We start from the raw sequence: 26,542 nt of genomic DNA on the forward strand, positions 1-26,542 counted from the left end.
CACAAGAACCTTTTTTTTGCACTAAAAAGCTTCCATGAATGTTAAAAGTTCTTCATGGAACCATCAAAGCCAATAAACTTTTTTTTTAAGTCTAAGATGATTTTGTACCTTTTATTCTCTTCTTTTATCCACTTTCCACCAAAAGGCAAACTATTGCAGCCAATATTTGTGTTCCTTTATTTTATAATTGCTAGTGTCTACCCATGCTTTTTAAATGCCTCAAAAATGTAAATGTATGTAAACGATTTCAATCTGAAAGTGATTTTATTTTATTTTTTTATTTTTCTTCTCTTTCCGTGAATGCACCTGCAACCATTTGTGTTTGCTAGGGGGGTTGTTTATTTATTTCTCAATACTGGGGTCTATGAAATCTCTCCCATCTCTGGACTGGTTAATTAAATATGCATTGAAGATTCTTTTCAAATGTTATAGTCTGACAATGTTCTGTCATGTAGAGAGATCCGTTCATATTTAGTACTTTAATGTATAATTCATTTAAAACACTATTATGACTAGGATCAGACAACAATACTCATAACCAACCACAACAAACTATTGAAATTATAGAAAGACCTTTAGGCTACAGCCTAATCTTATCAAATGCTTATCTTCCTTTTTTACATTAATGTACTTGCAACAGAATTAAAACATAAAAATTAAATAAATCGGGAACATATTTAATCAGAGGCTGTGCTATGAGTAAAGTTAATGCTAAAGGTTGTTGTCAGGTGTGTTTACAAATATAAGGGACACATTACTATTATTATTATTATTAATCAGATTCATTACATAGCCTTCAGCTAGAGGATACATGGAATCTTTCCACTGTTGTAGCTATTGTAGTGATCTCAGCATTTACAGCTCATGACTGATATTTAAGATAACTTGACAAGGCATGTGATATCATATATATGTCATCAATTCTTAAAGCTCATTCTTTATTCAAGGGTTAGCATGTATTAATACGCTCACTGTCTCCATCTCTGCTTTTCTTGTTCTATTTTGTTTTCTTACATTTTGCATGTCCTTATCTGAAGGGCTCTGCACAGCATCTGGTGTTCTAATACTATATTATATTGTTCATTTATCATTGAGAGAATCTTTATTTCTCTATATGGGGTGGTGGGTGGGGGGCACTGTTTTCTCCACTGTTGTTAAGTTATGTGTGCGCTTGAGCCTTGGCTATTGAATCACCTTATATGATCAATAACATGCTGAAACTATCACATAAACCACACTGTAATATTGTAGTTTGCAGATGGAAAAAAAATATATATATATCAATGTTCATGGACACTCTCAGGCCTTAAATACAGGCACTGCTCAATATTTCATTATTGCTATACCTCATTCGCCTGATAAATGCATTTAATAATGTTTTTAATCTAATATGGAGACAAATACACCATGCCTCTCCTAACAATAGAGAAGGTTTTTTTTTTAAATCTGTTCACATTATTCCTAGCCAGAAGAGTTGTCATTATGAGGGACTATAATGATTTTTAATATAATAAGATATATACTGGTCTGGTGGCCTGATGGCTGCCCATGTATTTGAGATTCCCCAAAGGAGCAAACAGAGAGAGAGAGAAGAAGAAGATGCAGTTTCAAATTTCTCTGCAGTGAATAACTGCACAATAACCAAAAATAAGCATGTCGTTAGAACATGTTAGGTGGGAATATTATATTCATGTGTCATTACTGTTCAGAGATATATGTTACAGCTATTTATAAAAAAGACAGACAGCACCTTTCTGTTAGCATTAACATCATCAGACTCAGCACTTTCTGGTATACATTCTGTGCTGACTTTTTACACAATTCATCAGAAGAGCACCATTTGAGGTAGTTCAGATTTAGGAAAGGCTTTCTGTTAAACAAATGCATGATGGCTACGGATGGCATTGTTTAGACGCTCTACGATTAGTCTGTTTAACCCTTTTCAAATTATCATCAAGAAAAAGAGCATTAAAAATAAATAAATACATACATAAACACATATTAAACCTACTAAACTCAGCTGGGTACTAAATGTTGTCAATATATAACATTCACTATATATATATATATATATATATATATATATATATATATATATATATATATATATATATATATATATATATATATATATATTTCTATTTATTTATTTATATATATATATATTGAAAATAAATGTAGAATTCTTATTATTATTTAGTGTCCCTTTCTAATAAGAATACAAATAAACTTAAGAAAATCAGAAAATAATGCTACTTTTCTTAAAGGTTTAAGGTCACAAATATTTATTAGAAGTCAGTTAAACTCGGCTTTCGTTTCCAAAATCGGAGGAAACTCCAAGTAGCCTTTAGCTTTGTTTAAGGCACACGGCATCATTTCTGTAAGCTTCTGCAATGTCACAACATTTATCCCTGTCCAGAGTTGCATTTATTTTTCCCCAAGATCTTGTATTGATGATAGGAGAGTCGGACCGCTGCACAAAGTCTTCTCCAGCACATCCCAAAGATTCTCAATGGGGTTAAGGTCTGGACTCTGTGGTAGCAATGTGTGAAAATTATGTCTCATGTTCCCTGAACCACTCTTTCACAATTTGAGCCTGATGAATCCTGGCATTGTCATCTTGGAATATGCTCGTTCCATCAGGGAAGAAAATAATCCATTGATGGAATAACCTGGTCATTCAATATATTCAGGTAGTCAGCTGACCTCATTCTTTGGGCACATAATGTTGCTGAACCTAGACCTAGCACTGCCCCCACAGGCTTGTACATTAGGCACTAGGCATGATGGGTGCATCACGTCATCCACATCTCTTCTTACCCTGATGTGCCCATCACTCTGGAACAGGGTAAATCTGGACTCATCAGACCACATGAACTTCTTCCATTGCTCCAGAGTCCAATCCTTATGCTCCTTAGCAAACTGAAGCCTTTTTTCTGATTAGTCTCACTGATAAGTGGTTTTCTTAGGGCTACACAGCTGTTTAGTCCCAATCCCTTGAGTTCCATTGACATTGTGCGTGTGGAAATGCCCTTACTTTCTAAACATAGCTGTGAGTTCTTCTGTTGTTTTTTAATGATTTGATTTCACCAAAAGTTTAAGTAATCGCCAATCCTGATCATTTAAGATTTTTTTTCCAACCACATTTCTTCCTCAATGTTGATGGTTCCCCACTATCCTTCCAGTTTTTAATAATGCGTTGGACAGTTCTTAACCCAATTTTAGTAGTTTCAGCAATCTCCTTGGATGTTTTCTTTGCTTGATTCATGCCAATAATTTGACCCTTTTGAAACAGATTAACATCTTTTCCATGAACACAGGAACTGTCTTCCGACATGGCTGTTTAAGAAATGAGAAGCTACTCACTGCATCAGTTAGGGTTAAAAAACTTTTTTGCCAGCTGAAACATAATCATCCATGCAGTAATTATCCAATGGGAGGCTCTTACCTATTTGCTTAGTTAAATCCAGTTACCTCCGTTTTTGGAACAGTAGGCTAAGCTGCGTTTATCCGCTTCCTTACCTTAAACATACCCGGGCCGGGTATGTCACACCTGCTTTCTGGAATACCCGAATACCTCCCCGATAGGAATAAAATCTTATAAGACCCAAAGCCCCTATAATTCTTAGCCTGGGCAGGCATGCGTATATGCACGAGTGAATGAGTGGCTTTTGATTTTTTTTTTAGTAAATTGTGTATTCACGCATCTCAGTCAACAGATGGCGCTGTTAGTTTGAGTAATTGACTGCGGAATAGCATTCAGTTTTGAAGGGAAATTATGATTTTGTTTTCGGTTTAAACACAAAAAAGACAACTTTAATTTGTGACTATATTGATACTAACATAACAATACAAAATGTGTCTGTGAGACACCAATGTAGTCGACTGGGTAGCGTATTGATTTCAACATTGGACTGGAAATCCAATCTTCTTTCCAATGCCGCGGAACACACACACACACACACACACACACACACACACATACACAACCGCATGTGCATCTTCTCCAGTGTAAAAATTGTATTTCGCACACACAAGCAAATCCCCCTCCCACCCGTTCGTCCCTCACACCCACTCTCTCTTCTCTCTCTTATTCTCCTGTTCATGCCATATCGTGCAGAGGAGCCGATAGTGCACAGAGAACACAACCTGTGCATTTCACACAGGCATCCAGAGAAACGCGACCAGAAGAGAGCCTGGTACAGTGATGCAATACAGTAAACTGGCATTGTAATAGGCACGCGCTTTCAGCTTACTGCATTTACAGTCCAGATTTACTCGAGGTGGAAAAAAAGTTAGCAGAGACCTTGCCCTGCCTCGCGACCTTTTTCCATCTACTTTTTAAATTGAAAAGGCACCGAAGCCATGCTACAGAGAAAGTAAGTTTCCTTTTTGTATTTTTAAGATAATAACCCCCCTCCGGTTTAATGAAACCAATGTGCTGAAGTTATGGCAGCGCTAAGGCGTAAATTCGGAGAGGACTACCAGGTGGTGAGCACGAACAGAGGCGCGTCTTTCCCCAGCGCACCGGTGAAGAAGAAGCGCCAGCGCTTCGTGGAGAAGAACGGACGCTGCAACGTCCAGCACGGGAATCTCGGCGGAGAGACCAGTCGCTATTTATCCGACCTGTTCACCACGCTGGTGGACTTGAAGTGGCGCTGGAACCTTCTCATTTTCATCCTCACCTATACCATTGCCTGGCTGGTCATGGCCTCGATGTGGTGGATCATCGCATATATAAGAGGGGACTTGAATCATGGCCATGACGCTTCGTACACTCCGTGCGTCGCCAATGTTTACAACTTCCCGTCAGCGTTCCTCTTTTTTATTGAAACCGAGGCGACTATTGGCTACGGTTACCGCTATATAACTGAGAAGTGCCCCGAGGGCATTATCCTGTTTCTGTTCCAGTCTCTGCTTGGCTCCATAGTAGACGCGTTCCTCATCGGCTGTATGTTCATTAAGATGTCCCAGCCCAAGAAGCGCGCGGAGACGCTCATGTTCAGCCAGGACGCGGTGATCTCACAGCGAGACGGAAAACTCTGCTTAATGTTCCGCGTGGGCAATCTGAGGAACAGCCATATGGTGTCCGCGCAAATCAGGTGTAAACTCATAAAGGTGAAAGCACACACTGCACACCTACAGGCCTGTAGTTTATTTACAACTATTGCAAGACAATACAGCCAAACACAAAGAGTAGCCTACAAAGATATATATACATATACTTTTTTTATTTATTTTTTTATTTTTTTAGAAATGCTTAGTTTAGATTTACGTTTTTTTAATCATACAGTGACAAGCATTATAGGATTGTATTGTGGTGGCTGTATTTGAAGAATTTCAGATTTAAAAAAATATATATATTTATAAAATAATGCAATAAACGCCTTAAAATGCAACATAACACTCCAATATATCTCAAAACAAATGTGATTTAAAGGCTGAGAATTAAAATAAGGTGATTTTGATTTATTTTTTTTAATTTTTATTTTTTTATAAAACATTTTTTACAATATTTTACAGCAACGTGTTAGATATGGTAAAGTGATTTACAGTTAACCTACATAACATTATTTTTATTGGAAAATTACTTACACTGTATGGTTCAACACATTACACTTGTTGCATGTGTTTAAATCACCAAGCTGTTTGAAACTATTCCTTTACATTTCTTTTAATTAATTAATTCATTCATTCATTCATTCAATCACTTACTCACGTTTTTAAGTTCCAAGATGCAATACTGGAATTACTTATTAATCTCAATATCCATTACGTATTTTGTTGTTGTTGCTTTCAGTATTTGCATACAGTAAATAGTTTATAATGTAGTTGATTTTTTTTCCCACTATACTCTTTAGCTATTTGGCAGTGTCATATCATAAAGTGTCATATCATAAAGAAAACTTAAATCTATTTTAAGTTTTTTTTTAATGATTATGTGTATTTTGGTATCTCTTTATATATGTTATGTGATGTAGGTGGAATCCTTTTTGACTGTCAGAGAAATTCAGTGAGCTTCAGTGGTGCTTCACTAGAGAAAAGTTTGTTCATGAAAAATAGCTAACATGGGTCAATGGTGTGGCAGTGTTGAACCATAAACAGCATGTTAGTCACTAGTGGAAATTGATATTTGCATATTGTGTAAAACATTGAACTGCAGAAATATCAGAAAGTTATTATAAGGGTTTACTTTTTTACTGGGAAAAGAGGACATTGACATTGAGTTTTTCTGGAATGTGTCCGACTTTTCCCCTTTAGAAATGTGCTGTTTTCTTTCACAGAAAGCATGAATAAGTGACAATCAAGGGACCTGTGAAATGTGATTTAGCAGGAAGTCAGTACAGATGAGAATTCTAGGTTCGACATGGACATCCATCATTACACAGTTGAACAAGATGAGACAAAAGGCATAGATAAGAAAGTTTTACAGATGGCTAACTGTGTCCAACATCTGTCACTCGTAACCAATGACATTTAAACCAACCTGCTCACTAATTGGAAGGTGTTTCCACGTCAGCGATAATTCCATGGGTTTTAAAAGGGTTGTTCCAAAATGCGAAGAGGAAAGACAATGTTTCTGGGTTTTGAGCTCATAAGCCTCTCTAAGACTCCTGCCGGAGCTGAGGTCACAGCCAGAGAGATGCTGGAAAATTCGCATTTGCACACTTGAGAAGGAGGAATTTTTTGTGCCCTATAGCCTCAGGCAATAATTTCAGAACATTAGAAAATGTAGCAGAATAATTTACAGATGTGCACTATAAATATGTAACATATTCTGAGGGGGAGAGTACTTGTTTTTGTCAATGCAATTGCTTTCTTCTAGAAGATGCTTACATAACTGCTCTAGTAGAAAAATACTATGCATTCTTACACTATGCTTTGATGCTATTGTGTGAGTGTGAGTGTGTCTGTCTACTGTTCCATATCAATTCGGTCAATGGAAGGGCTTAAAATGAAATGAATAAGGCAAGGAAAGTTGACACATGGACATCACACTCACACAATAGGATTTCTCACCTTTAACTGATGAATAGGACTATCAGTCAAAGGCTACTTATAAGGCTAAAGAGGTCAGTGTAATTGGACTGAACATTTATGGCCCATATTCTTTGAAAATTGAAACTGTGTGATCATCTGGATCTATCCAGTATAATAATTTTACTCAGCCCGCAGAACAATTGCAAAGTTAAACAGGTGAATATTCTTTAAAGAAATGAATGGATGACCTTTCAGGCCCACTTCAAAAATCTTTTGCATAGCTCACAGTAATTATCTAGTGGCAAGTGAATGCTGTGATTGATTAAGAGTCTTTGGTCAATGGCGTATAACTAAATGAAGCAGACTGTCATTTTAAGCTGCTGAAGTTTTTTCTTTCAATCAGAGAAGAATAAGAAGAGGAACAGAGGATAAACAGAGAAAGCACAATAAGGTACTGAGAGATAGTGAAAGGTTTGCCATAATAGTATAAGGTTGGGAGTTGGGACAGCATCAGGGAACACATATAAAAAGACTCGGAGAGAAAGAGAACTTGATTTATTGGAAGTAAAGGGAAAATAAATAAAAAGGCAGAAAACTGACTCAAAAGAGAATGATGAAATGTGTACATACAGTACAGACCAAAAGTTTGGACACACCTTCTCATTGAGAGAGTTTTCTTTATTTCCATGACTATGAAAATTGTAGAGTCACACTAAAGGCATCAAAACTATGAATTAACACATGTGGAATTATATGCATAACAAAAAAGTGTGAAACAACTGAAAATATGTCATATTCTAGGTTCTTCAAAGTAGCCACCTTTTGCTTTGATTACTGCTTTGCACACTCTTGGCATTCTCTTGATGAGCTTCAAGAGGTAGTCACCTGAAATGGTCTTCCAACAGTCTTGAAGGAGTTCCCCGAGAGATGCTTAGCACTTGTTGGCCCTTTTGCCTTCAGTCTGCAGTCCAGCTCACCCCTAAACCATCTCGATTGGGTTCAGGTCCGGTGACTGTGGAGGCCAGGTCATCTGGCGCAGCACCCCATCACTATCCTTCTTGGTCAAATAGCCCTTGATGCCTTCAGTGTGAATCTACAATTTTCATAGTCATGAAAATAAAGAAAACTCTTTGAATGAGAAGGTTTGTCCAAACTTTTAGTCTGTACTGTATATTGGAAAAGAAGAAATCTCTCTCTCTCTTTCTAATATAACCTGGTTCTCATCAGTATTTTTTCCTTGTGCTTCAGGGCTATTTAAGCAGCCACGATTATTTATCTCACAACCAGAGCACCAAAGATGTGGAATATGGATAAAATTTAACCTCCATTGTCTGAATAATTGAAGAGTTGTAGAATAGAGGCGGTATGTGTATATATTATGTATAAAAATATGGAATGGATTATCATATCAAATTAAAAATGTTATGCATATTACAGATCAATATAGATAAAAACAAATATAATGCACAAAAAAAATATATATTTTTTTTTTTATTTAGAGGCAGAGGACAATTTAATGCACTCTGGTATATCTCTTTCTGTGCCTGGACTACTCCGTCAATGAATAGAAATTTGAATTAAAAAATATATTAAAATAACAGTGCTAGCTAGATGTGCACTGGAGGGGCCTTCCTATACAATAACAGTTGAAGTAGGCTACTTAATAGCACTTAAGAGCCCTTAACAGGTACCTATCTGAGCTGGCATTGCTTTCTGTATTTTAATCACATACAAACCAGTTCTCTCTCTCTCTCTCTCTCTCTCTCTCTCTCTCTCTCTCTCTCTCTCTCTCTCTCTCTCTCTCTCTCTTTCTCTGCCAATTTGATTTGTTAAAGCCAGCATATCCAGTCCATTTAGATTCAGTCGCCCACACACAATCTCAGTCATTCCCAGTCACCTTTTGTCAGATCATGTCTCATCCTGTCGGATAAACAAAGCAGAAACATTTAAAATGTGCATTGATAATCCTGATGCATTTATCATTTCAGCTGTGATATGCACACTTAAAGAGGCACACTTATATGTTAAGATTGATCATGAACATTTACAGTGGGTGCAAGACATATGGTCTGGTGTTTTGTGAGAGTATGTGTGTGTATTTGTTGCACATCATAGCAACAAATAGCACACCAGACAGACCCTCTCATGGTTCACCTTATATTCTCACTAATATGCAAGCATAGAGACACTACACTGCACATTCTTAAAGGGATAGTTAACTTAATTCTGAATGTCATTATTTACCCTCATGTCACTGAAAACATTACGTTATATTTTATACAAAATAATGACATACGTATATTGCTTCTTCCTACTTGTTATCTGTCTTTCCATATCCTCTAACTTGAGAGAAGCATCACCTTATGATTCTTCCCCATCTTTTTTTTTTTTTACCTTATGTTCAGTTTCATATAAATTAAGTGGTATATATCACCTTCCACTCATCTAATTGCAGTTCTGAGTCACTGTCTCTATTGTTTGTGAATTGATGAACAGAGAATACAGAGCAAGGGTAGAGAGGAGAAAAAAAGGACAGACGAAAAGAGCAGAAAGATGAAAGGAGACAGATTGTTAACATAAGAGACAAAAAGAGAAAACACAAGGCATGAGTTGGGAAATAGTGGGAGACAGAAAGATAGTGTTCAGCCTTGTGTTTCAGGAAGACACAAGAGCATTCTAATGCAACATGGTAGAAATGAGGTACAATGAATATATGTCTGTCTTGTGTAAAGTTCTAGGTTGAGTTGAGCGAGGAAACATGAGTGAGATGAGAGGATACTGGACACTTGAGAGTCCCATGATATGTATAGAATAGAATAGACTAGTATACATAGTATTTATTCAAGTCAGGGTTTTCCAAACTGGTTTGTGAAGGGACTGCAAGGTGTTTATGAGCTGATGTAAACCTAAAAAAAGAAAAAAAGAAACACTTTATTTGAATGCCTGCATGTCATGTGACCACCATTAGAAAACTGTGACCATGCAGATGTGTTGTTAAATTACTTGCACACATCTAGAGGGGTAGACATTTTAGGCCACAGAGGTTCGAATGACCAAAATATTTGGGGAATGTCTGATCAGAAGTCTTATCAAAGACTCATTAAGTTTATGTTTTTATATTTTCATATTGCTCCAGAAGTAATAACTATAATAAATACTCAAAATATATACAAGTATACAGTAAAAGCATTTTGTGTAGCTTTTACTTTTTACTACTGATGTCGTGTGTGCACCCTTAATTTACCTAAGCTGAGTAGAAAAAAACGTTTTTTTTTTTTTCTGAGGTATTGCATACCTTGCCTTCTAGGAGAAAACGGCCCTTCTGCACACATAGATTTGCACACATTTATTCTCACATTTTACGAGTTCTGAATGAAATTTATTAGGTTATGTGATTACCCAGAGAGAAAATCCATTTACATTGTCTAAGCCCACACACACAATCATAGTGCTGATAATAAAGCGCTAATTGTGCAAGCAACATCATAAAAGCTGAGGAGAAACCCGCTCCCATTGCAGTTCAGCTGGATTCGTTTGATCTCATTTAGCATGTCTTACAGTGAGAACAGATGTTTGCTGTTGTGAAGGCAGTCACATGTGCGCTGTGATGAATGAGATAATTGCTGATAATTCGATTACAGGAGAAAGGCTTTAACTCAGGTTGACTGTGTAGGTGTGTAGTGTATAAAGGTCTTTGTGTGGTGATGTGTTGGTCTATTTTGTGAGCTTAAAGGTCTAATTTAAATGAGTTTGTGTGTGTTTATGCTTGACAGTATGTTTGACATGAATGAAAAGGTTTAGAATTACTTATAAGGTTCATGTACATAACCTCAAACTGCTTGAATATATTTTTGTAATAGGACACAGGCATGCTGGGAGTTATTTATATTTTGTATGAATATAGTGTGTTGTGTGTGTTGCAGGCTGGCAGTGATGGATGAAATGTGAGGTGGACAACATGTTATTTGTCTTGTCACTAACAGGCATTGGGGATATGTGACCCAGCAGTGATACAGATGGATCAGTTTGTTATGGACACACACAGAGGTTATATGTATATGGCCTTCAGCAGTATAAAATTTCCCGCTAAGAGGTGCACATTACATTATCTATATAATGCATGTGGATTTTATTAGGTAATTCCTCAAAGGAGAAGAGAGAGAGAGAGAGAGAAATAATGCGGAAGCCAATTTGAATTACTCAGTAACAATTCAGTTCTGTTAACTCGATTGGTTCTCTTCTGAAACTGAGTAGAGAAGTATTGCATAGAATAGAACAACTCACAACTCTTTTCAATGTTAAAATAAAAAACAGTTAATCTAAATAGTTTCACTTTGCAACCCTCTACTGACACCTTGGCAATTGAATCACCATTGGCTAGTAAATCTTTTAGTTTATTCGCCAGACTATATATATATATATATATATATATATATATATATATATATATATATATATATATATATATATATATATATATATATATATGTTTGACTTCAAATAAATGTGCTTTTGCGTCCATTCAGATGAACTGAAAAATAACACAGATCAGTTGAAGGATATAGCGCTCAGTCAGGGATTGTTCGGCGAGTGAAAATATATCTGTGCTAAATTTATACTTAGCCTCCAACTCAGAGTAAAATCTGAGAATTACATCATACATTTCTATCTTAGAGTTACATTTTGGTTGTAGTAGCACCCTATTAACAGTGTGAAAGTCCCATCTATTTGCTTTTGAGTATCCCCTTCCCTCCCCTCCCCACAGCTCTGCTGTCAATGCCACTGTGAGTCAGAGGAAGGCAAAGCAGTGAAATCCCAGCTTTTATTCACCCATGCACATGACTGAGTCAAACGGATGGCTGCTGGTACCTGCTGCAGTGGAAAGAGGTTTCAATCCACCTCCTCCTGTTTACCCTCTTCTTTAAGACTCCCTCCTTTCTATCTCTCCTCCTCTTTCCTGTGGAATATAAAGAAGAATGACAGGTTTGATCTGGCAGCTCTTTAGTCTACTAGGCACACATAAACACACACACAAATGAATGTTAAGGCACACAGACACATTCAAATAGCTGTTTGAATAATAGCTTATTCACTTCTGTAAAGGTATTGTTTTTAAAATGGCTTTGGCTCTGTCTATCTGTGTGGCTTAAAAGCCAATGGATACTGAATTAAGATGAGTACAGCCTTTTGCTTGACATCAGTCAGCATTAGATCTCATCAGAAGCATGCAAACATATCATCACTTAACATCTTATTTATTATAACTTCCTCATCTTAAACAGTTTAAGGTTATCACCAGATATCGTCCACTGCAATTTGGTGTGAATGTGTGTATTTAGCTGTGTTTTCCTGAAACATGCAGGACAGATGTTGTGTACAATTTGCTCGTCTGCTTCTTGAATTTAGTAATCTGTCTTTTCAAGCTTAACTTAAAGAGACAGGAGTAAAAAAAATAAAAAATCCATTGCCTAGAGTGGATTTAAGAAGCAGAGGAAAGCAACAGAATGTTTGTGCTTCAGTAAAGCCTGCTGAAAAATAGTGTAATCCCATTCATACTCAATACCACAATGATGTTCTTAAATATATTTGTTTCTCATTGTTGTGATCTGGCCCAGCACTTATGTTCGAAATGCATTGGGAGGTGAGCTCAGGGCTTTATCCCAAAATCCTCCTTCTAACAGCCCAAAAATAGCAAAGATGGCATTATGTTTGAGTACAGAAGTATTATTGTTAGAGAAATATCTACTCCCAAATATTCTCCCAAAAATGAATCTTCTGTCAACATATCCTCATCATCAGGCCATTCCAAATCTGTATGAGGAAAGAAAGAAAGAAATATTGTCATACTGTCATAGTGGTTTGGAATCACATGAGGATGAATAAATGATGAAAGAAATTTTATTCTTGCATGAAATATTCCTTTAAAAAAGGAAAACATATATTTTGATTAAAATATTTAAAAATATTAGTAGAACATGGTAAAGCAGCAGAATTTAACTACAAAAAAAGTAAACATACACTACCATTTAAAATGTTTTTAAAGAATTTTATTATACTCACTAAGACTGCATTTATTTGAAGTATACAGTAAAACAGTAAAATTGTGAAATATTACAATTTAAAATAACTGTTTTCTATTTTATATATATATATATATATATATATATATATATATATATATATATATATATATATATATATATATATATATATATATATATATAAAACATGTAAATAGAGTGTAAGCTGAATTTTCAGCATCATTACTCCAATCTTCAGGGTCACATGATCCTTCAGAAATATTTTTTGTGTGCTGATTTTCAGCTAAAGAAACATTTATTTTGTAAATATTTTGAGTTTTGCTGCCTAATATTTCAATGGAAACTGTTTCCTTTTACATATTTTTTTAAAAGAACAGCATTTTTTTCTAAACTGAATGGTATCTCCCAGTATAAATTACATTACACACAATTTTTGCCATGCTGCATTTCTGCTGTATGGAAAAAGTTGCTTTTTTACTGTAAATGCTGTAGTATTTTAAAGCAACTGAGCTACTGACACACTACTACAGTACAAAATAAAGCCAAGTTAATGCTGCTACTTTTGTTTTTTTTTTGTTGTTTTTTTTAGGGGTTGGCAACGCTAGACTGATATAGTGGGAGATGGAAGACACGAGTAATGCTAAATTAAAAGCAGTAGGCACATTGATTTTTTGGCAGGGATGTTTGTGTGTGTGTGTGAGCAGGGACACACTGGATATAGGTAGTTGGTGTGATGCGACTTCATGGTGGAAGTGCTCCTTGTGGGTTGATAGAGAGTTGAGGAGACACTTAGTGCTACTGCTCCAGAACCTCTGTGTAGGTGAAGGTTTTGTATCCGTGTGTGTTTGTGTGTGTGTGTGTGTGTGTGTGTGTGTGTGTGCGTGGGTGGGATGGTGTGATTTCGAAAGTATGTTTATATTCTCTATCTCTTATTCCGAGGCGGAAGGAGAATTTACTGTAAGTGTAAAAATGTGTATCAATCCCACAACAAAGCCTAAATCAAGTCAGCTGACAATCCGATATATCTGAGCAATCTAGGGCTTGTGGTTCTGGCACAAAAATCATGCTGCCATCCCTAAAACAAAAACATACCATCAAAAAAAATTGTCATAATATACTGTTTTAAAATTAGACATATTTTCAGGGTTTTATCTGTGTGTGTCGTCTTGTAAAATTTCCCTCACTGTCTCTGATTTTAGCCTGGCCAATGTGCTTGCAAGAGAAAGAGAGAAAGAGCCATAAGAGTGAGATGGAGGAAATAATGGGGTAAGAGAGAGATAGAGAAATGTCATACTGTGTCTAAATAAACATTATTAAATTGTTCTGCTTGGGCAGACTGGATGTAGGAGAGATAGGCCCTGTCCAGAAAGCCTTCCCTGAAACGAGAGTTTAGACTCACCTAGCAACTCGATAGATTCATCACATGGTTTATAAATAAACTTTCACCTTACTCACCATATTTGTTTTAGTTTACTGATAAAAGATTCAGATTTTAATCAGTTCAGCCGTAGACAAATCTACTTAGTCATTTGTTAAAGGTGTATAGTTTTAGCTAATTTGTATATTTGTGTAATGTCTAAATATCCAAATATGTCTGCTTTAATATATATAGATAACATCTATAGATATATAATATTGTAATGATGCATTAAATTGATCAAAAATTGGAGTGAAGAAGTGGAGTTTTTTAATGAAATAAAAGATAAGTTTCTTTTTCAAATAAATGCTGTTCTGTTTAGTAGACATGTGGAATATGATTCCATGTGGAAGCATTTGGATGCCCCACTGAGCTCCAGCGTTTTAAGCAATGGGCCTACTTATAGAGGGTTGTTGGTTTACAGCCCATGAGGCTATTCTACAGCTGTATGGCCCCTATGGAGACAGCTCCAGTAAGACCACTGTACTGAGTGTGGATGATATGGATACTTAGAAGTGAGAGGACATCCACCATCTAGATGAATGTAAGAGTGCCTCCCTTCTACTTTTTATTCAGAACAACATTATTCACAAGAGAATCTGTGTGGATTCATCCTCTGCCTTTCCACATACAAACACAAACCCCATGTGTAGAAAAACATAACCCTCACATTGGAGTTTCCTTCTCTTCTTCAGTTTGACATCGCCCTGCAAATCATCAGGTGTTAAATTTCACTAGCTTTCTGAACAGACACTCTATATTGTCTTAAATCAAGGCTGAAATGACACAATGCTTTGTAAGCATTTTCTTATCTCACCCCAGCCTCCTCCTTTTCACTGACTGTTTTATTTTACTGTTCTGAGCACTCATGCTTGTCACAATTCCCCATTCACTCCTTACTAGCCATAAACTCTCTCTCTCTCTCCACATGCCTAGAGAGGAATATTTCCCTCACACACCAAACAGCATGAATATTTCCCTCAATTTCAACTATGCTGTTATTTTAAGTTTGATTACACAATTTATACAGCAGAAAGAATGTAAATATACATGCTGACATTCTTCTTTCCATTTCCACCTCCATTTCTTACAATCTTTGATTATCTTTTTTTTCATATTGATTGTTCTTGCTGTAATTTGTCTTGGATATTGAAGGGCATAGTCTAAAATTGATGTTTTTGATTTGATGATTGTCAGTGGTTGAAGATGACGACTACTATGATGATGATGATGATGACTTCACTGTCTCTCACCAGTCTCGTCAGACGCCGGAGGGTGAGTTCCTGCCGTTGGATCAGTGTGAACTGGATGTGGGCTTTGGAACAGGCGCTGACCAACTCTTCTTGGTCTCTCCCCTCACCATCTGCCACGAGATCAATCCCAAGAGTCCTTTCTTCGACCTTTCCCAATGCTCGCTCATGAACGAGCAGTTTGAGATCGTCGTCATCTTGGAGGGCATTGTAGAGACAACGGGTGGGTTGCATTTTTCACTTTCTTTATTTCTTTCAGAACACAATCTGGCTTGACACAATTGTTAATTTACAATATTGCTCACATGCCTTCAGTGATTTTACACAGTAATGTAAAAAACATATCAGTTACACTTTTGCAATAAGGTCCATTGGTTAATGTTAGTTAATGCATTTACTAACAATAACTAACAATGAGCAATACATTTATTAGAGTGTGGTTATCTTTCTTAATGTTAATTAATAAAACTACTAAAAATGGTCATATTTATGGAAGTACCATAAGAAATTGATTTTGACTTTGAAATATATGAAATTGACTTATTGATTTTTATCTTGCAATTATATATATTTTTTCTCAGTATTTTGCCATCTCAGAATTCTATTTTCTTGTTTCTGCCACAGAATAAAAAATAAAAAAGTTAATTGTGACTTTTTTCCTCAGAATTCTGAGCTTACTTAGAATAAGAATAAAAAAAAAGAATAAAAAAAGGACATTTTTTATCAACTTCTTTCTCAGGAAGAATTAAACTCAGAATTTGAGTTATAAGTCAGAATTGTGAGATAAGAAGTCACAGTTACCTTATTAATGAAATGAAAAAAGAAAGTACGGTATTAGTAATCACACCAAAATAACAGAATATATTAATAAATGCTGTAATAGAAGTTTTGCATAGTTTATTACTAATGTAAGTAATGTTAACAAATAAAACCTTATTGTAGTGCCACAAAATTATCTTAACATTATTAAAACAATAAAAAAAATCCCTAAGAAACCAAATGTATATTTTAAGATGTCTTTTCATTTACAATTTTTTGCCCCTTGCATTATGCATAAATCTAGCTTCTTTGACAAGAACAGAACAAATGTGCCAATGAAAATTTAATTTTCTCAAGATGTTTTCTCTAAAAACAAGTCATGCAAATTTGCTTTTCAAGTAAAATTATCATATTTTAATGACGTTAAGATATTTTTATAGAAAACATGACAATTACTAATACATACTTTTTTTCTACATCATTCATGTTCTAATCATGTCGAATAACTTAACATACCACTTTTCTTAAACTTTCTTTGTATTTTTTAACCTTGTAAGGTGTGATTACTTCTCTGTATTCTTCCTCACACCCCTCAGTCCTGGTTTTCTGTTGGAATGGATGTAGTAGGTACAGTCAGGTCAGTGGGGGTGATGAGTGCATTGTCTTTTTGATTGCTTTAGGCCTGTGCTGTAGCCTTGCTGTTAGCAGCGTCTTCCACATAATAGTCTCTTTTTTTTCAGTCACATGCTTGTCAGTTTGATCTATTAGCTTCAAACCTTGCTTGAGTTTGATCTGTGTGTGAAGTGTAAAGAAGGAAATTAACTGAAGAAGGCAGGATAGGGAAGCGAGAACAGTTCTTTTTGCATTCTTTTTCACTGCACAGATAAACAAAAATATAATTAGAATTTACTTCCCTTTCTACTTCTCACCCTTTCAATCAAATATGATTCTCATATCAATTTTAGGGGTGTTCACACAGACAGACACAGACAATGCAACTCTCACTCTGTATGGTAGAAGTCCTATTTTATAATTATTAATATATTTATAATTGTTTTTGTTACTTTTCACACTTTCTTCATCTAACCCTTTAAATTTGAACTTTCTCTTTCTCTCTGAGAAATTATATGAGATGGAGACAAAGCGATGAAGGGTATTAAATAGCCTCTGTGCCAGAGATGCTCATTATTGCAGGTGTAACAGCAGTGATAGACACAAACACACTTACACGCACACCTATCAAGCGTTTCAGTGCACACTAGAGGAAGGCTCCTAGTAAACCATTTATTCATTCACTCTTTCATTCAGTAATGAATTTCTTGTCAGGCCAGTAACAGGTGATTTAAAAGTTAACCACCGTGCTGATCGAGAGCTGAGGCCTGCCATGTACTCATAAGTGCTTATTGATCCACTGAAGCCCTGGGCACAGACAGAAATGTCAAGTTAATCATGGTGGTACAAGACAAAGCCACAGCTCTGTAACACTTTAAGGGCTTTGCAAGAACCTTCACAGCTCACAGAATTAAAAAGTCTCATATTAATTTGCATCTTCTCTTTGTATACCCTAATACGAAACAACAAAGAATGAAATATATGTGCAATTTAGGTCAGATAGACTAAACGCATGTGCGGAAGTGGAAAGTATGAGGCTTTTTTTAATCAATACCTAAGACTCTAATTATGTATGCTGACAGAGTATTGCGCAGTGAACCGTCCTACTGTGAAATTTGTCTTGCTTTAATAGAGAGCTTTAAAAGCTACTTTCAGGTGAACTGCAGTGAAGCCATTGATACGTTTGCAAAACCTCTTCCAGCATTGATCTATCATTTAAGCCTTAAGATAAAGTCATGCCATCCCATTGCTCCCACTTAGCATGATCACATCGGCAGCAAAATATGGGATTTTCAGTGTGATTAATGTCACATAAACTGGTTTAATTACTTGGGATGATATAGTGCTAGCAGAAACACTCTTAGAGATTAAGTTGTTATGATCTTCATCCTTCATTTTTGAAAACTGAGGATTGTTCATGTTTCATTATAGTTGCTGTTAATTAATAGGCTATTTAATGATCATTTAATCATGAGCAGGCCCACACAGAAGCTCTGCAGCCTTTGAAAACAAGTCACTGATTATTTTTTTAAATGTTCCCTGCCTTTGCATATTTGTATATTAAATATTTGTCTAATGTAATGCTTAGAGTTATTTGTACCCCCAAGTCCATTTTAACACATTTTACCATGTTTAAATCCATTCTGTGCAAATATGCATATTTCCCCCCAAATCAACACTAAAACTGCTTAAAGTCTGCAAAAGCCATGGTATGATTGTAAATAAATAATAATGTAATCTCACTAATGCTCTGAATATCACTAATGATTCAGACCAACAAAACTGTGCTTATGTGATATTGCTTTTAAACAGTTCAGTAAACGATGTTAACATTAAACTTACATTTTAGACACAGTATTACTGGTTACTTTGTGTATTTTTTAATCCACTAACTGAAATATTTCCAAATGTTAGAATCCGCCTTAAGTGTCTCAAAGCAACACACAATAGCACACTTTAATGTTTTGTTCCAGAATGAATCAGTGGCTTTGAACAAGTCATTTGAATGAATGATTCAGTGTCTCACACATATTCCCTTTTTTTGTTCATGAATAAAATTAAATTTTTAATAATAATAATAATAATAATAATAATAATAAAGTTGAGTGAATAATTCAATGACTTACTGATGATCAATTCATTTGTTCATGAATGATTCAGTTTTTTAAGTTTTTTTATGAACTGGCTGAGTAAATGATTCAGTGACTCAATCATAATCATTAGTTTTGTTCAAGCATGAATCAGTGTTTTGAACAAAAAATGTGATTGTAATACTTTCATTATTATTTAATGACTCACTTATGATCACTTGTTTTGGAACACAAATCCGTTCAATGACCCATTCATACAACACACTAAACCACCTAGATATCGAAGTGTCCTCACCACTACACAAGACTTGACTCAGCCAATTAAATCGAGCACTGGAATTACTGCATAATATAAGCACATAGCCTATACACCATTCTGTTTGTAATAACACAAATGCTACTTCAGTGTGACAGCATACATTTTCCATCTCTCCATTTACTGGTTTATGCCCATGAAAAATAATAATTCCTCTTCTGCAAAAAATGAAAACAACGACAAAAAAAAACAATGCATTCTTTAGGAACGCCAGTTGTTTCGTGATTATTGATTGTTTTTAATTTTATTGTGAAACAGATTGGATTTTCAGTCTTCCTGGATGGTTTACAAGCGAAAGAGCCCAGCCGTGTAAACCTATGGCTCGAGCTGTGTTTATGACTCACTGAATGAGGCCTTCTTATGCACATTATGTATTGAGAGTCTTTAAATCACATTCTTGGAAGACAAAGTAACAGGGCAGTATAAATCATTCTCATGGCCAAGCTAACCTGACAATGAAAGCATCCTTATCTGTAATACATTTTTACCATAAACTTTTCCTCTCCATTGTAATATTTGTTCATAATATGCTGTTTCTCACAGGTATGACATGCCAAGCTCGTACCTCATACACGGAAGATGAGGTGTTGTGGGGTCACCGCTTTCTACCAGTCATGTCTCTAGAAGAGGGCTTCTTTCGGGTGGACTACTCCCAGTTTCACAGCACCTTTGAGGTTCCCACGCCACCCTACAGTGTCAAAGAATATGAGGAGAAATCCTCGCTCCCCTCCCCCCTGGTCACACTGCACCGGGAGCGAGTGATTTCCATGGACTGTCTGGAAGCAGGTGACGAAGGGGCGCATTCTGGAAGCGCTTCTTGCAAGCTGCCCACCAAACTCCAGAAAATGAGCTCGTCTGGTAGAGAAGATCTACAAAGGAAGGTACTACGTTTGAGCTCGCAGCAGTACGAAAAGGCCTCGAGCACGGGGGACCTTCCTCTTAAACTACAACGCCTCAGCTCCAGCCCTGGGCAGGTTGACGGAGAGGCACGATTCCACCTCAAAGCCCTCAAAGTGGGTTTCCAACCCATGGCCATGTCCACGGGAGACCTCCACCAGAGAAGTCTGCCTCCCACCCCAGCGGCCATCCCCACACACCCCCACGGTCCTCCACACACACCTGGTGGCCGACCAGAGGACAACCTGCCTGCCAAATTAAGGAAGATGAATGCAGATCGCTGACCTAGAAGTGCTTTTGAAACTTTCTCCTAATCTGAGAGCAATTTTCAGTGTTTATGTACAGTGAGCATGGACAACTACATCCAGATTAGAGCAAAATTACTGTTTGGCTTGGAACTAAATAAGGACTCTTGTAGAGTAACAGTAACATGTCAAGTATTAACTTTCTGACTGCACAATGGAGGATTGCAGTGGCTTGCACTGCAAAAAATAAAAATTGTATAAATGTATTTGTAATTATTACTTTTGACTTATTTTACTGTAAAGGATCAAAAAAATCCTTGAAAAACTAAATATTTGTTTAAAAAGTTGAATGCCTAAAGATCCTGGAAACAAATTAAACCAGATAAAAACACTTGAAACGAGATACATTTACTTGAAAGACAACACATCATGTACTGTATATAATGTTCGGTGTTAGTAAGATCCTTTTATTATTTTATTCAGCATGGAGGCATTAAATTGATTAAAAGTGACAGTGAAGACAATTATAATGTTACAAAGGTATTCTGTTTCAAATAAATGCTGTTTTGTTGATCTTTCTGAATCTGGAACCTAAAAATATATTTAACTAAATATAAGTATTGCGGTATCCACAAAAATACTGAGCAGCAGAACTTTTTTCATCATTTATATTAATAAGAAATGTTTCTTGACCAGCAAATCAGCATGTTAGAATAATTTCTGTAGGATCATGACTAGTGAAAATGTATTTAAAATTTTGAAAATGTAGCTTTATCATAATTGGAATGAAATACAGCTTTAAATTTTAATGGTATTTCACAATATTATGGTTTTTACTGTATTTTTGTTCAAATTAATGCACTCTTGGTTAACGATTTTTTTTTTTTTTTTTTTTTTTTTTTTACTGATCCCAAACTTTTGGGGAAAGTACACTTTCATAAATGATACTTTCTTTGAAAGCAAGTATGGATATCTTAAGCATTGTTGATTCTCAAGTAAATTTTTTATGTTTCAATAGTTTTTATTTATTTATTTTCGATATTTTAGCTGTAAAATTAGACATAAATATCATTTTGCAGTGTGAGAACTAGTTGGAGATACTTATAGATATAGATATAGATACTGGAGAAAGCACAAGAGGTAACATTTAATTTTTATTATCATTCTTTGTCATTTGTGTTTTTCTTTCTTTCTTTCTTTCGTTCTTTCTTTCTTTCTTTTAGCACAAAACTCCAGCTGGAAATATTGTGATTTGTATTCCATAGCTGTTTACTGGTGACTGTATATGTCGCCCAGTGAATCTCACTCACACACTTAGTAATATGACAAATGTACACAATTACAATATGTGCATGCCTACTTCTCATCTCTAGCTGTGTATCATACAACCCCCTCTGTTATCCCTAGTCAAAATGAATAAATTGTATTCAGCTGCAACATGATGTGTGTTTAGTAGTCTCTCTGGTACAGAAGAATCAAATATATATTAGTTCTGTTTAATAGCATATACATCTCTGGTATATGCAACTTTAGAGTTTAGTATTAAAAGTATTTTATAAAATGCTCTCATGTGATGTTTTAATATGGACAAAAGGTTATTACATTGGCATTAAAGAGGATGCATTATGTTGAATTAATCATTTCATCCTCAAGTCCAAACAGCTTGATCATTAATTATGTCTGTAGAATCTTCTACTTTAATTAAAAATTTATGCATTTCTAGAAATGTTTAATGACCATTGGATTTTGACACTGGCAAAGAAAGAAATTCTGTAACAAATCATCAAATGGACACAACGCACTTCTTGTGGAGTCCTAAAAACTGATTGAAAATACTTTCCATCAGAAAATGAAATTCAGTCAATGCATTAAACCTTAAACAAATAATAAGAAATTTAAGTATAAATAAGAAAGAAAGAATAAAAGAACTATCTCATAGGGTTGTTAAAGGAACATGAATGGAGGCCCAGTTCAGCACCCACTGCTCTCAGTCTTTTAAACTCAAAACGCCAATCACAGGTAACACTCCACACCTGTACAAGATGCTCGTGGCAATACCACGGAACACCACCACCTAGTGGACAAATATTAAAAGGAGAGCACTCTGGGCATAACAATCTTTTAGGACCTTTCACTGTGATTGGTTGAGAGGATTAATCATTGTGGGGTTTACTGGTGATTGAAAGCTAGGGATTGGTTGACAGAGTAAGTAATTAGAGGACTCATCAGGTCAGATAAGAATGGATGGCTCAAGCAGTTCCATCAAAGCTCATAAAGACACGAACATACATAATTTTCTTATTTTAGAAAAGAATGATCAAGGAAAGAAAAATAGTGTCAAAATAGCAATAATATTAAAGGTCAATAATGAAGATTTACTTCAAAACACACATCAAGTAAGCTATTCATGATAGTTTGATGCAATATTTTATTTTTTGAAAAACATTTATACTTTGTTCAGCAAGGATGTTGAATAAACAACTTTAAAAATGTCAAGTGTTGTTACCATTAATCATGAGCTAAAATACTGCCTACGCAGACTGAATAAAAGACTATAGAATGCCTTAAAGGGACTTTGACTGAATACATTTATGTGTGACGCATGCTCATTGATATTTTGCAAATGTTAGAAGAAAAAAAGAAAGTCAATTCAAGAATCAAGACCTAAACCTTCCTTTTCATAAAAGGTCATATTATTTAATTAATTTAAACATGTAAATAAATTAATTAATTAATACATACATGCATAGATATATACATAAATAAAATAATTACCTTGACACACAGTCAAGTGTTAGATAGATTACACTGACTTTGATTCAATGGACAAAAATATTTTTATTATTAATAATTTTTATTTATAATAATAATAATAATAATAATTATTATTATTATTAAATATATCATTCAACTGTTTTTCTTTCAAGTAGTAAAACGGATTTATAGCCATCTTATATGAGTTTTTATATTTGATAATATATGGACAGGTACACATCTAGATATTTGTTACTTTAAGGTCCACAAAATATAAGTAAAACCATTTTAATTAATAAATTGAAAACATCACTGCGAAGAATGGGTTTAAGAAAAAGAAAGAAAGAAAGAAAGAAAGAAGGAAAGAAAGAAAATAAAAGCATTGTTTCAGCACCATGGACAGGGCTCTGTGATGACTGTTTGAATGAAAAGCATGTCCGTTTAAAACATCTGCTCTGTAGAAAATAAGCAAGAGAGAAAAGCCGAGAAGACACTGAGAAGGGTTGAAAGGTAAAGATTGAAATACAGGAGGGGCGGAGAGAGAAAAAGAGGACTCCACTGGTGGAGCTCAGATGGTGAATGAGTTTCAGTTTTCACTTCAAAAGTGACATATTGCAGGGACACAGAGAGCAAAATTGTAAGAATGAAAGATAGAAGACCAAAGCAAACTGAAAAGCATTGAGAGAAGGTGTGGGCTAAAGTGGTTGACTATGCCGTTGTATTTTGTATATGTACAGTATATATACACATGTCATGTGCCTATGTATACAATCAAACATATTCATGAAAAAAAAGACAAATCACATGTGTAAGTTTATCAAAAAGAAAGAAAGAAATCACCTAATATATGTGGTAACTGACCATACAGGTGCATAAACATTCAAACCTAAATAACTAGACAGATTCATGTCATGTTATTTAAAATATTTACACTTTCATATTAAAACAGGTGCAGAACTTCATTCTTGAGAGACTATCCAGACTTCATCATGTTACTCTTTTCATCTTTTCACATCTGAGTCTTAGAAATGACAGTTTTCTCCAGCTCATCTCTCACAGTGTCTAAAAGCTGAGGAGACTAATAACGCTGACAGACTGCTGGTGTAAAAATACTTCTGACATTAAAGTTTCAGAAGAACTTAGAAGGGTGAAGGAAAGGAATAGGACATGAAGAGTCAAACTCTCTGAAAGAATTGATGAAGGTGAAAGATTAATCAGGACAGTGAGACAGCAGTGTTCAGCAGCAGACTGACACTCTCAGGCCTGATTACATAAAAGTCTCCCAGGAATAGTTAATAATCAAGACTGGTAATGATTAAGATCATCCATTATGCTGTGTTCTGGAACATTCAATGCAGATTGGTCCGTTGCGGTATTTGGCAGTCTGATATTTCCTAATATTCACTGTCCATGGCAATACTGATGACAAAGTCAGACATTGTGTTTTGTCGCTAGACTGATTGTTGTTGTGGATTTATTTTCTTAGCTATTCATTATTGCAAAACAATATAGGCCTAATTATAACTAAAGCAATAGTTCACACAAAAATGAAAAATTTGCTGAAAATGTATTCACTCTCAGACAAGATGTAGATTTGCAGATCTGGAGAAATTTAGCATCACATCACTTGCTCACCAATGTATGGAGATATAATTGTTGCATAATTCCAAATAAATAGATTATGATAAATGAATAATAAATGTAAAAATTATAAATATCCTGTCTTACATTTAAATGCATTTATATTCAACACACCTGCAACACATTGAAAAAAAGAACCCACTTATATTTTTTGTTCCTCCCCAAACAATGACAACTTTGTAATACTTAAAATTAATTTTTGAAAAAAGTATTTAATATCCTTTAAACACTGTTAGATCCACATAGCTACATCATTAAATGGCATGACTGAAAAGCTGGAAAAAGCGGTTGGCTGTTTTGTGATGGCAATTTAATCTATCACTCAAACTCGTTTGTTTATCATGAGGTTGAATCCAGTTATTCGTCAGTTACTTATTGAGGATTTTCTTTGCATCTTGAATAACATTAAGCTTCCACAACACGTCTGTATCCAGTATAGCATTGTTAACCATAGCCATGATTTAAAGCACTGTTTATCTGGCATTTTCAAAGGCACGTAAAATATAATGTGGCTTGGCTTGATACATAGTGTAATGGTCTAATGAAATTCAATTTAAAATATCTTTTATTGTACCAATTTTTATGGCCCTTATATTTCCTATTTAAACAAATGCAGATGAACGAAGTTATTTCAGGACAAGACCGGCCTGATTGTACTGTAAAGCAAAACATGACTGGTTCAAGCATCGTGATTGGTTCTGTTTACTGGATTTTTTAAAGTTAAAATAGTTAAATACAAAAATGATGGATTTGTTTCTTACAAACACATATCTTTTTGCTGTGCTTAGTTATGGACTGAGTCATGTAAATTACCAGTGTATCATTGTGAATTGTTATTTTGATTGTTTTTTATTTTATGTTATTTTTTTTAGCTGTTTGGACTCTCAATCTGATCGCACCTATTCACTGCAGAGAATCCATTGGTGAGCAAGTGATTTAATGTTAATTAATTTATAACAAATTTCTCAAAATCTGTTCCAATGATAAAACAGACTCCTCTACATCTCGGATGGCCTGTGAGTGAGTACATTTTTATTTTGGGGTAAACTTCTCCTTTAATAATATACTTTTGTTTATGATTTCTTTTATTACTGACTGTCTTACTCTATACTACCCTTTTACTCATAGCTGCCTGTGATCAGAATCCAGTCTTCAAAGAGATCTTCTGCAAGCCAAAATATGTGAAAATCTGGATTGAAATTGTATTTAACATCAAATGTAATCATTATGATAACAAATTGAAAATATAGCTGCAAGCAGCAATTACGGGGCCAAGCGCTCTAACGGCAAATGTAGGAGCTAAGCATGGCATGGAGCATCACACGAAGTGCAACAATGAGCAATTAAACCAATTTTAGGATGATTGTAATTGAAATGGCTGAAAAATAATATACAACCACCAGTAATAAGATTAAATGGCCTATCACTTTTGACCAACAGGTGGCGCTGTCATCAAATAATTTTGGTGTGTTCTGTATGAGATGACAATAACACACAAAAAGTTTAGTGTCAATATGCTAAAGCATTGCATAGATACAG

The 26,542-nt window shown here is 35.2% G+C and overlaps 1 protein-coding gene across 2 annotated transcripts; it reads left to right on the plus strand.

Annotated features, from left to right (window-relative positions):
• Nucleotides 1-4,076: 4,076 nt before the first annotated feature.
• LOC132149319 (G protein-activated inward rectifier potassium channel 1-like) lies at nt 4,077-21,042 on the plus strand. 2 transcript variants are annotated; one of them, XM_059558468.1, is made up of 3 exons: nt 4,077-5,118; nt 15,696-15,912; nt 20,010-21,042. In XM_059558468.1, the coding sequence occupies exons 1-3, from the start codon at nt 4,450-4,452 to the stop codon at nt 20,645-20,647; spliced, it is 1,524 nt and encodes a 507-aa protein (XP_059414451.1). In that variant the 5' UTR covers nt 4,077-4,449; the 3' UTR covers nt 20,648-21,042. The 2 variants fall into 2 exon arrangements, with proteins under 2 accessions (XP_059414451.1, XP_059414452.1); XM_059558469.1 differs by lacking the exons at nt 15,696-15,912; nt 20,010-21,042 and adding an exon at nt 6,285-7,068.
• Nucleotides 21,043-26,542: the final 5,500 nt, after the last annotated feature.

Source organism: Carassius carassius, chromosome 9, assembly GCF_963082965.1.
Source record: "Carassius carassius chromosome 9, fCarCar2.1, whole genome shotgun sequence".
Taxonomy (NCBI): domain Eukaryota; kingdom Metazoa; phylum Chordata; class Actinopteri; order Cypriniformes; family Cyprinidae; genus Carassius; species Carassius carassius.